At 37.5% G+C, this 14,073-nt stretch overlaps 1 protein-coding gene across 5 annotated transcripts in view; it reads right to left on the minus strand.

Moving 5' to 3' along the window:
- Window positions 1–14,073, minus strand: part of DGKH (diacylglycerol kinase eta) — a 180,523-nt gene that overhangs the window by 55,545 nt on the left and 110,905 nt on the right. For all 5 annotated transcript variants that reach the window (XM_043579634.1, XM_043579643.1, XM_043579629.1 and 2 more), the window contains 6 exons: window positions 13,922–14,024; window positions 12,180–12,339; window positions 10,387–10,495; window positions 10,096–10,235; window positions 8,357–8,441; window positions 1,875–1,960 (listed from right to left, as the gene is read on the minus strand). In XM_043579634.1, coding sequence (XP_043435569.1) covers window positions 1,875–1,960; window positions 8,357–8,441; window positions 10,096–10,235; window positions 10,387–10,495; window positions 12,180–12,339; window positions 13,922–14,024 — 683 coding nt within the window. The remainder of the gene's footprint in view (window positions 1–1,874; window positions 1,961–8,356; window positions 8,442–10,095; window positions 10,236–10,386; window positions 10,496–12,179; window positions 12,340–13,921; window positions 14,025–14,073) is intronic.

The following is a 14,073-nucleotide window of genomic DNA, read 5'->3' on the forward strand; positions in this document are numbered from 1 at the left end:
TTCCGTGAGTTTGAGCCCCGCGTCGGGCTCTGGGCTGATGGCTCAGAGCCTGGAGCCTGCTTCCAATTCTGTGTCTCCCTCTCTCTCTGCCCCTCCCCATTCATGCTCTGTCTCTCTCTGTCTCAAAAATAAGTAAATGTTAAAAAAAAAAATTAAAAAAGAAACATATCAAATGTATAGAAGGCAGTAATCAAACACATGAAGGCCAATATCAAGAGATTTGCTAACATCCACATTGGAAATATATAAAATATTAACTGCACTAAAGAACAATTCTTTTTATAACTTGTTATAATTTTAAAAAGTTTCCAATCAGCTTTCCATTTTTTCTAGCAATAGCTTCTAAAATGTCCTATAAAAAAAAGCATTTGATTCATAGAGCAAGGGTGGCAAGCGCAAATGTCTTCCTTGTAGAAGTCACTTAAGAAGTACCTAAGGAATGACGTGGGTATATTTATAAATTTGGCCCAGTATGAGGAAGGCCTAGGGAGTGCTGAGGCTTGGGAGAAACTGGAGATTTTTACATTTCACCATAAGCCATGCAACTTGTCAGAAAACACCCAACCAGGGGTGCCTGGGTGGCTCGGTCGGTGGAGCGTCCGACTTAGACTCAGGTCATGATCTCGCGGTTCATGGGTTCAAGCCCCATGTCGGGCTCTGTGCTGACAGCTCAAAGCCTGGAGCCTGCTTCCGATTCTGTGTTTCCCTGTCTCTCTCTGCCCATTCCCCGCTTGTGCCTCTGTCTCTCCCTCTCTCTCAAAAATAATAAACATTAAAAAAATTTAAAAAAAGAAAACGCCCAACCAAACAACAGCAGCAAAATCCCAGCAGCAGCACTGTGCATCAGAGCATCTGCTGCCCTCCTCTCTGGGCAACCAGTCTCCCCTGCCTTAAGCTGTTCCTTCCTACTATTCCTTAAGCAATACCCTTCCTATTGCTCAGCCCGGTTTCCTATTCCTGGGGGTTATGGCAGCAAAAGCAGTCATTACTGTATTTGTACTCTGTCACAAGCAAATTTGTTTGTAATGATTTATCTGGTCTTCCCTTGAGTCTTTGCAAATTAAATATATAATATACTAAGGTTTGTGTATTTTTCCTCCCACTACTTCCCCAGTCCCTCACTCCCTTTCTTTACTTCTTCTTTGTCTCCTCTTTCTGTATAACAGTAATATTTCCTTGCTAAGCCAGAATCTTAAAGCATGCTTTGACCTTTGCTTATCAGTTGAAAATTTCAGCGGGTTTCACCCCTTACTCTAGTTGACTTTCCAGCTCTCAGGATATCAGTATAGGATATTTCAAAACTAAATTCTAAATTCCGGGCAGGCAACATTTAAGATAATAAAATCAAGTAGCTTTGGCTCCATGTACAGAATCAACTTAACTAAAATCTGATAACTTTGAATTAAAATATAATTATGGAATTCTAACATGCTGATAAATGTCACTTTGAAAAATCTCTTCAATATTTTCCCTTTCCTGATGTAAACAGTTCCTAAGGAGTAGTGTTTATGGAAATAATAAATTATGGTGAAATGTGTTTTCCACATTATAATCATAAATGCTTCTTTAAATAGGAACTTAGATTAATTAAACTCTAATTCATATCACACCTTTCTGATAAAAATATTTCAGATTAAGCATTAAAAAACCCCTCTAAATATATACTTCACTGCAAATAAGATGCTAAAGTGATTTTTTAAAAAAAACATAGCAAGTTTAGTATATCTAACTTTATAAGGTACTCTAACTTTATAAGTTCCTTCACCAATATTTTGTGGGGGGGAATCACAAAAAAAGTGACATAAATGGTAGGAACAAGCTGTCCTTTCATTTTCACCATGTAACTCTTTCATGACTTGAACTCCGTTACTCACTTGGCAGATGATATGACCACGGCATGTTCATCAGAATTGAGGATTTTTGTAAGATGAGCTGCAACTGAGTCCTCATAAATTGTCATCTGAAAAAGTAAAGAACCTACACTGTATTATTGTTGCTGGCATTTATACGACTCCGTTTATTACCACTTCCAAAATGGGATCATTTAAGACACATGTGACACAGGGCCGTGAGTATAATGAATTATATGAAAAGTCATCATACAAAATAGATAAATACTTCCCTTCTATAAAAGGCTTTTAGTTTCTGAAATTCCTTAATCTATAGTCTTAGAAAAAACCCTAAAATCCATTAAATTAGAAAAAAATGTCGAATGGCTGAACACATAAAGAACTCCTCCAGGTAGGCACAAAAAAAAGCCAGACAACCCAATGAAAAATGGCCTAAAGACTAGAAATTTAAAGAGGAGGATAAAAAAAAAAAAATGGTCCACAAACAGATGAAAGGAAATCAGCCTCATCAGCTGTCAGGCAAACACAAAATAAAACCACAGTGAGGTTCCACTGTATTTGCCAGAAGAGTTAAAATGAAATAGCAGCAACAATGCCTGGAAAATGCCAAATATTGGCAAGGTTGTGGAGCTACAGAAGTCTCATTCACTGCTGGTGGGAGAGCAGGCATTGATATAAACACTCTAGAAAACTGCTGGGTGTCTTTCAAAGCCAAACATATGCATATAGCATAGGATCCAGCAATCCGATTTCCATACACACACACACACACACACACACACACACACACACACCCAGAGAAATGTGATGTGCGTTCACCAAAAGACATGTGATAGAAAACGTTCATAGCAGCATTCACTCAAATGCAGAATGGATAACACATCGGAGTATATCCTCGCAATGGACTAGATAGGGGCAATGAGAATGCGTGGTTTACAGCTATGTCATAACACAGATGAATCTCACAGACATAATGTTGAATAAAAGGATTCAGAAAAGAACTGCTTACAAAATGATTCATTTTATAAAGTGCAGAATGGACAAAAATAATCTATGCTGTTAGAAGCCAGGAGAGTGGTTCCTGGGGTGGGAGGGGAGGGTGGTGAATGGAAGAGGGCCTGTGGGGGCTCACAGCACGCTGATAATACTGCCTTGTGATCTGCATGTTGATTACATGGGTGTATTCAGCTTGTGGAAACTTACCAACTGTACATTTATGATTGGTACACTTTTCTGGGTGCACAATTCAATAAAAAGTTTTTTAGAATGTTGAGTAGTCTGTCATACAGCCATGTAAATAAACCTCTCAAATTAGGAAGTAATCAAAATGCTCAGGGAGTCCTGTCTCCCCTTTTCTGTTTGACTCAAAATGTAAGATTCTGTTGAAAGAACAGATCTTCCTAAAATGCAAACATGTGCACAGTATTTAAACAGCCTCTATTCAGAGCCTTCCATCAAATGTTTGCCTCCAATATGTACAACATCCTACAGCTCAAAAATTTCCAGGGTAAACCACCTGCTCTGTTCCAGCTGGCCTCCTGTGTTCTTCCGCCCTTCTCTGATATCCTTTTGTTGCTTCTTACCCATTGGCACCAGGTCATTCAGACTTAAATGCAGATTCAGTTACCACCCCCTGTCCTTAAAGCCTTCCTGACTAGCGTCTTTCCAAAGAGATCTCATTCCCGATTTCTGCCCAGTTCCATGAGTGGCTAATCAGTATGTCACTCTTTTAAATTTCTATCTTACTTTCTTCAGAGGCAGACCACGTATAGAAAGGAATTCTTACATTAAGGAAAGGATGGGAGGGGAGGAGCCTCAAAGCCTCATGCAATGTTGTGTTCACTTGCAAATCCACTTTATTCATCTTCCAGTGTAAACATTAAAAGTTGTATCTTTATACTCAAGATCAGAAAAATGAAAATACATCTTTTAAAAAAGCAAAGAAAGGAAGTATTTTTCAAAATGATTAGTTTCATTTCTTTTCCCTACAGGATAGATTGTCATAGAGCCTAAGAAGGTAGAGGAAAGTATTTTATACTCTCCATAATTCCCTTTGAAATTACATGTAAAAATCCAAGTTTTTGCCTGTTAAAAATAAGAAAAGGCAAAGAATACAACCTCTTCCAGAGGAAAATGAAATAACCTCTATGTCCAAAGATAAAATTATTGATGTCCCTTATTAAGCTATTATGTAGTCATTTAGAGTCAGGAAGGTAAGGTAAGAATAATAGTTAACATTTTTATTGTGTACAGACACTGTGATGAAGTATTTGATACATATTTATCCCATTAATTGTCCTGTTTTACAGCCAAGGAACCTAAGGCTCAGTGAAGTTGTGTAATTTTTCCCACGATCCTGGGCTATGAAGAAAAGACAAACTAGGGGGCCAGGTCTGCAGCTTATCCCACTATTATTCCCGCCCCACCCCCCACCCCCCCACTCCAAGCAAGTCCTGATCTTTGGTTAACTGTCAAATATAAATTTTGTCATTTCTCAAGTGCATCATTATACCAGCTTTGTAGCTGGGATCCCTATATCTCTCTAACCCCTTTCAAATCATTCTCCACTTCATGATGCAATGATCTTTTTCCAAAACACAAATCTGAGCATGACACATCTCTGCCTAACATGTTAGAGGGGATCTTCCTACTTTCCAGACAGTCAAAATTCTTCAGCTAACACGCAACACCTTCCACAATTCCCAGGATTCTCCATGATCTGAACCCTCCTTCTCTCCACCGTCATGTCTTTTGATGTTCTTCCCTTGCACCATGAGCTCTAACTCAACAGAATTACTTGTAGTGTCCCAAATGTATGAAGGTCCTTACTATCAAGCTCTACATGATGCTCTTTTTCAACTGGCTAATTCCTACTTCTCTTTGTTTGTGCTGAAAACCCAGTTTAGGTACAATCTCTTCTGTAAAGACTTCACTGAACTTACCAGACTGAGAGCCTTCTCTTCTGTGCAGCCATTATACCCTGAAAATAACCTAAACATAGCTGATCATTTATTGTCTGTCCCTCAAAATATATTCTCCAGCTTTCTCGCTTTGTGGCATCCTTAATGTCTGAATGATTTTGTCACATACCCCTAGGCCTAAAGGAACAGCTAACAGTAGTTAAGTACACACAACTTAGTATTTATGTCCTAACAACTTAATAGCCACTTGAAAAAATAATACACATAGATTAAAAGAAAAAATAGTATCATATTTAACTCTTAAATAACGAGCTGTGAGCCTGTAGGCACTGTGTACGTCTCAAGCCTTGGAATCAGACTGGACAAGAACTCTCTCATTTCCTATTCAACACTGACTTTTGTGTGGTGTTTGCTTTTTGTCACAGTGACTACTGAAAACCCAAGCTTCGCAAAAATGTGATGTCATCAAAAGAAGTGTAGTGCAATGATGTTTCAACTGTCCAGTACTTCAAGCTGTGTGCTGTCCAATAGATGTTGAGTATTACAATTAAATTCTCTTTGAAATTTGAACACATCTTATGGTAGCCCTCTGAATTCACCAGAGTGAGTGCCTGGAGGCCCCCTGCACACAGCTTGGGAATCGGCACTGTAAGCTGACTGGAGCTGGAGGGCAATCTTTTATGTCTACTCCCGGATGCCAACAGGCATTTAATATTGTTAAGTGAATGAAAAACTAACGTTATAACATCTTAGCATGCTGTTACCAAGCATCTAGGAAACAAAGAATTGAGGGGAGAGGAGCTTTCTATAAGAGTAAATAAAAAAAATAAACTAATAGGAAGAATTTCGTTTCCAGGGATTTGAAGCCATTCGTTCCTGTTGTCAGGATGGAGGTGCAGCAGTTCACATCCTCTTTTTTATGACCTTACCATTAATAAATGAGCATCTATTGACTCACTAGACTGGTGTGATTTGGGTATGATACAAAAGAGACTAAAAATATGACTCTTACATCAAAAAGCTTTGAAACCAATTGGAAAGCAATAGGAATCTGGCTTCCGAGAAACAGACAAGGTCAGAAGGCTTCGATGCCAAGATGCCCCTAGTTCCAAAAGTGTGTGGTATTTAGACAAAAAATTAACAGTAAGAATTTTTTATTAATTGCCCGCTTTGTGTCAGTCATGACACCAGATGACAATATAATGGTGAATGGATAACACGTTGCCGCACCGTGACAGTACAATTGCACCAAGATAATGGCAGGTGATAATGGAAGGGGGCTATGGAACTCCCAAGAAGGAGACAGTAGTAGGACTTGGGGGATGAAGGGTGGCTGCTTGGAGCAAGTGATACCTGAGGTGAGGACAGGAGTGAACTAAGCATGATATCGCTGGAAGGATACATACTCATTCGTAAAGGGGTACGGGAGAAAAGGACATGACAGCATGGGGATTTCACACTAAATATAAACAATGTGTTTTCTACCAGTGAGTATCAATAGAATCATTGTTACTGGAGGAAATCGTGGAATCACTACTTTTTCAATGTTTAAAAAGTGTAACAGGAAACAGAATTACTTAATTATGGCCATAAGGAATTCATCAACAAAACTGTCACAGTTCTTTAAACTCTGCAATTCTATGGTGCCAGCGGAATGCTAAGTTAATAAGATAATCAGGAAGTTCAACCACATTTGTGTCCTTTTAAGGAAAACTGAAAAAATAGTAATTTCACAGTCACGCATAAAGGAATTTAAAACGAATAAAAAATATATAAGCTGGGAAATTAGGTTGGGCCTAAGAAGGAAGGTTCAGCTTGCTGTTCTTACAGTCTTAAAGGTAAAAACAAGTCACATGGTGACGAGTCAGAGTGATGTAGAACACTCACTTAACGTGTATTCTGAAGGCATGCTATTCCTTTGTTATGAAATATTTTATTTTATTTATTTTTTTTTTCAACGTTTACTTATTTTTGGGACAGAGAGAGACAGAGCATGAACGGGGGAGGGGCAGAGAGAGAGGGAGACACAGAATCGGAAACAGGCTCCAGGCTCTGAGCCATCAGCCCAGAGCCTGACGCGGGGCTCGAACTCACGGACCGCGAGATCGTGACCTGGCTGAAGTCGGACGCTTAACCGACTGCGCCACCCAGGCGCCCCTGTTATGAAATATTTTAATAGGAAACCAAAATAAACTGTTTCATTCAAAACCTTTTATACTAAAAAAGAGATTTCTTCCATGTAGTTACAACCATATCTCGTATTTAACGACTATACATATGCAATAAAAGTAAAATTGTTTACCTTTATTTTTTATGCTAGGAAGTAGACATCTCTTAAGTAAGTAGAGCAAAAGAATTCCCCCTTTTGTCTCTTTGGGGAGAAAATTAATAGCATTTACAAAAATACTATTAAGAAAAAAGACTGGTTCCTATAAAAACATGTATTATATTTGTAGTTGGATAAGATAATACTATAAATAAAAATGCTGCTAGAAAGAAAATAGTAAATATATTAATCCTTAATAGCAATTATCCTTGGGTGTTAGGACTAGAAGTAAGATTATTTTTTCATACATTTTTGTATTTTCCATATTTTTAGAGGCAGTTTTTGCTACCTTTATGTGAGAAAAGGGCATTATATAATTAGCTGGTTTAAGGCATAGCCCCATGTTTCTAGTTATCATTCCTTTCCTCAGTTTTGAAAAGACCATAATTTTCTTAATGACAAAATAAAGATTTCAACTATAAACAGATGAATTTTCCTAGAGGGAAAAATAAGTTATTATAGACCAAACGGTCCTGTTAGTCACAGAGTAATCCTTTGAAAAGTAGGGTCTGTTTTCATTCTCTAGTGCTTTGAGGTTTAATCAAAATGCTGAATCTTTAAGAACATCTAAAAACTGTAGTTAATGGTCTGTACCAGGGATGGAAAAAAGTGTGCTGTCTTTCTTCCTTTGTTTTTATCTTGATCAGCAGTCTTAAACTGGAAAACTATAATGGTGAACACTCAACAGAGCACGCAAAGGAGGAAGAAATTATATAATACTCTGGCCACAAGTATTAGTGTGTTTGCAAATTGCTTAAGGGAGCTGAGCTAACACCTAATAGACAGGTGATCATGGCCAAAGCAGAAGTTGAGCAAAAGCTAACAGGAACCTGTCATCAGCTGGCCTGCCCTGGAGCCCTGTTGGTAAAAAGAAGCAGGCAGGTAGAATATCAGGGGGAACCATCAGGGGTGAGGAAGGGGAACTTGCATGCCTGGTGCTTTGCACACATTTGTTACTACATTAACTCTTTCCAACATTGCAACCTTGTTCTATAGATAAAGTAACAGGGGCCTGTGACAGTGAGTGATGTGGCTAACTTCATGTTTCCAGTGTGGGTGGTCATAGAACGACTCTAACCTGCATCGTATGAATTCTTCCTTCTGAGAGAGAAGACTAGAAACAGTCAATGAACCCATACCAAAATAATAAAAAATAAAACTAAGCAAGCATGCTACCATATCTTATAAAGTTTTCTTACTTGGTCAAGATATTCACCGCTATTTCCAAATGATAAATAGGCAAAAGGTTAAAGTCTTACATAAAATTCTTCGGATGCTTCTGGAGGTTCTGGAAGTAGAGAAGCTTTTGGAGGCAACTTGAGTTCATAGGTCATTATACTCCACCTGAAGGGAGAAAAGTCTTTGGTCTAAAATTCCTTTAAAATTTAATAAACAGATTCTGTTCTCATACATATGCACAAGTCTGCACAAACTATGGTTTATTGTATCTAAGACAACCAGATACTGGAAAAAAGAGATGGAATTTTTGGCAATCTCATAAAATGCTGAATTCATGCTTTATGATTTCCATATCTTACCAGTTCTCTGGTTAGTGACTTCCAAAGTCCATGAAATAAGAAATGCACATACATAGTAAAACTTCCCCTTCTTCACTAATGCAATGAGTTCTGACTTTTCTATTCTTGGGGTACAGCGAGAACAGTGTTTAAATTTGCAGCAAAAAGCCATTTCAAATACCCTGCATAGTTTGGTAAGCACAGAACTGGGAAATCACCTCTGGGGTCTTTTAAAGACTGGAGACAGAAGCCCCTTTAGGCACCTAAATGACCGGGGTATCCCTCTCCTGAATAGTTTGGGATAACCATAACTTTAGACAAATGCTGTACCACCCAGCTCTCTTTTGAAATATTCTGTCAGCAAAAGAATCGACCATTACAACATTACCTTAGGACAGGCAAGGTTACAATTAATTAGGTTATAGCTCATTTTAGAGTAATTACATTTTAGATTGGTGACTCCCTGATGAGATTTTGTTATTTTCGGGAACAGTTCCACAGATGGCTAATCCTATCAAAGTTGTTTTGATTCATGCTAGCTTAAGTCCATAATGATATTTTGACATTTGTCTTCTACTTATGGTGGTGGTGGGGGCGGGGGGGGGGGGGTTGGTACTGCGTACTGAGTCCTGTTGCTCCTAAACTTCAATCCTAAACACCTCCTCTAGAATATTCAGGGTACACATACTGTGATTTCTTTTTTATACGTGGGGCGTTTAGAGAAAAGAGGTTGAGATGTGGTCAGGACATCATAAACACCTCCTTGATATGAAGAGGTCTTTCTAATATTTCTCAGTCCCTGGGAAAGGATTATCTTTTTTAGTATTCAGTTCTTTGTTGGTTCAATTCATTCTTAGTATGCAATAATTAAGAAGAGATATTCTAACAAATCTAAACTTTATGTGTCTTCCGTAGCTTTAATGAAGCCGCAAGATGATGGGGCCTGTTATATGACCTATTATAGTCATCAAAAGCCCCCACACAAAATGAACTATTGAAGCTTTCTGACCTGGAGAACAAGGACAAGTAATTGCTGTATCAGCATAGCCTTCTGTTTTTAAAATAGAGAATAAACTGAGAATTGATGGGGGGAGGGAGGGAGGAGAAAGTGGGTGATGGGCATTGAGGAGGGCACCTGTTGGGATGAGCACTGGGTGTTGTATGGAAACCAATTTGACAGTAAATTTCATATTAAAAAATAAAGATAAAAAGATATCTTCTGTATATAAAATAAAATAAAAAAGTGGGTTCATTAGACTAGTTTTCTCAGTTATTGTTACAATTCATTCATTCACTCAAAAAATATATTTATTGAGTGTCTACTCTACTCTGGGCTCTGTCCTAGACCTCAGGCGTGAAAAGAGTAGGTAGGACCAGGAAGTCTCTGTCCTCATGGGGCTTACAGTTAATAAAATTTAAACTGCCAAAAATGATTTAGTAGGCCATATTCAGTCTGGTTTTGGAAGAAAATTCTCTTTTACCTGTCTAGCATTTTGGTACTGGCTCGTTCCAGCTTCTCTAGTATCTGAGGAAGTTGGGTGTCGTCATCGTATGAACCTCCCCAGCCCAGAACGCGGGCAAGGTCATTTCCTGTACCCAAGGGCAATACTCCCAGCTGACACTGAAAGAGAATACAACAGGGAGACCTCAGACAAGCTGAGAAACAGGAGCTATGGCATTTCTGCACCTCCCTGGTCAGCAGATTAGCATACGTGCATGCTAATGAGTACATGTTAATGTAGTTAATGAGTCAGGAAAGACTGAGTACTTGCCTGTTTATTCAAGTTGAGCTTATCAATTTCTGACAAAACCCAACCTACACTTCCATCTCCTCCACAAACAAGAATTCGAAAGTTGTCAAACTTCTGGAATAATCTTAAACTGAAAGTAAAAAGGATTTTATTTTAATACAAATAAATGAAAATCACTTCCCCCAATTCTTTGTTATTCTGTATTTGTTGGTATTCATGTTCAGATAACTATAAGAACTCTTACATATTAATTATACTATAAAAATTAAAGTGCAATTCTTAACTCAAGAAAACTTCTTAATCGTAAGGAGGAAAGGGGATTATAAGTAGAAATGGGAGATAAAATTAGGTGAAAAAGGGAGTTGGAAATGAGAAAACAAAGAAGCAGACCCGGGAAAGAGAATGAAAGGTAAGGGATACAACATGGTAAAAGTAGTGACTTTTTTTTCTTTCCATTATAAGGATATGTTATTTCCTTAAGAATAGTATACTACCAACCAGGGATGGTGAATCTAGGGCACTGATACTATTGATGCTCAAGGCAGTTTCTAAAGAGACCCATCAAACCTTGTCGATGTATCACTTTTCGGACACCCACTCGCTTCTCCTCTGCCTCATCCCCTAGACTTGGGTCAGTCTTTTTTACTTTTATATTCCTTTTCCTTCATCTCACTTTTGACACATTGCACCTTCTGAATGTACCTTTGTACACCTCAAGTATTGTGGGAAATCTAAAAAATATAGAGACGATCTCAAGAGGTTTCACAAAGGGCCTTCGTTGGAATTATATAGGTGAGAAAAGGAAATGTTAAGAATGTAAGATATTGGAACTGTGAAGGATTATTAAACAGATGTGCTAGAAAGGAAGACACAGCTAACCAGCAACGGAAAAGACACAAGTGAGGGGAGAAGCCAGGTAAGGAAATACCAGAACCCAGGGAAGGAGTTGGAGACAGATGAAAAAGATGAACATCCATGGGCTCAGAAGGGCCTGAGACTTGGCAAGAAGGCAATGGGAACAAGGAGAAAGACTCTGAAGAGCAAAAGTGAAAAGAAGCACAAAGACTGAGGCAAGAGATAGGAAGGACAGGAAAGGGTAAGGGCCTTCTGGGGGTACCTAAAATCCCCATTCCTACTTCTGTGTTCATGCTTTAAGAGAAAAGTTGAGTTGACAGAAGTAAATCATGGAGAGGTTGCAGGCCCTTGGTTCTAATGACATTGTATCACCTCTTCAACAAAATCATATGCATACACTAAAAATGTATTTAAAGTACCGGAAGGTATATTTTCCCTCACTGATAATACATTTAATTTTTTTTCAGATTGTAAGTCATAGGATATTCCAGAAAGCTGAAAAGAACAATCAACAACAGTATTTTTTGTCATTTATATGAATGAGTCTCCAATCCTTGGGACCTGCAATAGTATCTGTGCTTTGGTTAAATAATTGATTATTTGTATTACATAAAAATCAATGCTAGCCTTCCACGCAGATCATTTTCTAAAATTATCATGTATTTCTATATTTACACAGGTTCCTTCTCAAAGCTAAGTAAACTGTTAGTACTATTTGATGTATGATATATTCTAAAACATTTTCTAAACAAATTTTGGGATTTTCAGCACATAAGGAAGTTGTATAAATATCAAAAAGGGGAAGTTAAAACGTATAATTAGAGCTTTAAAAAGGGAGGAGTGGGAAGATCAACATAGAGATGTCTAGATGAATTGACAATCTTCATGAACTGAAAAATCAAACATTTCATGCTTGGTGCTACATTTCATTCTAATGAGATTAATCAATAATCAATTACCCTAAATGAGGACCTCCGTTCATTAAATCAAACACCTGAGCCGGATTTAGCAACTGTTTAAATCGACGAAGGAACTTTACTCCCTGATTATCTCCACTCTTAGAATTGACAAAAACCAATAGAGGACTAACACAGAATGAAAATGTCGCTCTACAGAAACCTGTAAAAAAAAAAAAAAAAAACAACAACACAGTACAATATGTACAGCTGTCTCTATTAAACCATTAATGAAACTTCAGAGAAAAGAACATAAATTCATAAAGAACCTTGTTTATTACTTGAACAATAAATTATAATTTAGCCCCCAAAATGGAGACAGGGTTATTATTTACACAATAAGACTACAGAACTTATCTCTTATAATATGCTCTATAATGAAAAATCCTAGTACAGATGGGAAAAGTGTTAATCATAGATATTTGAGATATACCACCTACCTTAACACTCAATTATCAGAAACCGATCACAGTCTGTAAATTCACATTTGTCAAAGAATTCATATTCATATTCAGCATTATAAGATATTTTAATTTCTCCTTCATGAGGCTTTAGAAAATATTTTAAAAGTTATCATGAGTAATAGAACCTTATTATAGCAGGGCTTGGGGGAGGGCTGTTAACAGCACAGATTTAAAAAAATTACATATTCTGCAGCCAATATTCTTGTATTTATAATACCTATTGGCATAATTTATATAAAAAGTTTGAAAGCCACAGGCACTTTTTCAATGCAAAACATTACTAACGATATACGGTAAAAGCCTTTTGTAATATGGTTTGCTTAGAAGGAAGACAGGTTCTTCAGCACTTAACAACCAAGTTGTAAGATTCTGGAAAAAGTGATGGAATTTACAGGAATATAAATATAAAAATATTTACAGGAAAATAAATATAAATATAAATTCCTCAAGGAAATTATAGAAAAACAGATTTCAATAAGTGCTATGCTGATGGGTAATTTCAAAATTATGGAGGGAAAAAAACACAAAAAGTTAACCTTTTTGGATTGCGTTTTGTTACAGAGTAATTTTATTTTATTTACTGTAATGTAAAATGTGAAATGTAAAAAGTCTTATATGTAGGAATTTCACCAGTGTAATAATAACTATGTTAAATTTTAATTTTAAAATGTTCTTATAAAAGTTAAATGTACTGGGGCACCTGGGTGGCTCAGTTGATTGGGCCTCCAACCCTTGATTTCAGCTCAGATCATGATCTTATGTTTCAAGCTCCCTGACGGGCTCTGTGCTGACAGTATGTAGCCTGCTTGGGATTCTCTCTCCGCCTCTCCCCTACTTACACAAGCTCACTTGTTCTCTCTTTCTCTCTCTCTCAAAATAAATAAACTTAGGGGCATTTGGGTGGCTCAGTCAGTTGAGAGTCCAACTTTGGCTCAGGTCATGATCTCAAGGTTTGTGGGTTCGAGCCCAGCGACGGGCTCTCTGCTGACAGCTCGGAGCCTGGAGCCTGCTTCGGATTCTGTGTCTCCCTCTCTCTCTGCCCTTTCCCCGCTTGCACTCTGTCTCTCTCTCTCTCTCAAAAATAAGTAAATGTATAAAAAAAATTTATTAAAAAAATAAATAAACTTAAAAAAATTTAAAGGTACTATTCAGCAATTTGAATGAATTATTATATAAAAACTGACCAGAATAACCAATTACCGTTCAACTTATTCTAGGAAAGTGAATGCACATATCAACATTTAATACCAAGAATATACATATTTACACAATGATACATACCATCAGAATCGGTGCTGTTCAGTGCAATTGGAGGTATGACAGACACTTTACACTGGCCAAGGGGACACACAGGATGGTATAAATCTTTGCAGGCAGTGTGTACCTAATAACAAACAAATAAGCCTTCAAGAACCATAAAAACACATCGATGT

The sequence above is a fragment of the Prionailurus bengalensis genome, chromosome A1 (assembly GCF_016509475.1).
Source record: "Prionailurus bengalensis isolate Pbe53 chromosome A1, Fcat_Pben_1.1_paternal_pri, whole genome shotgun sequence".
Lineage (NCBI taxonomy): Eukaryota > Metazoa > Chordata > Mammalia > Carnivora > Felidae > Prionailurus > Prionailurus bengalensis.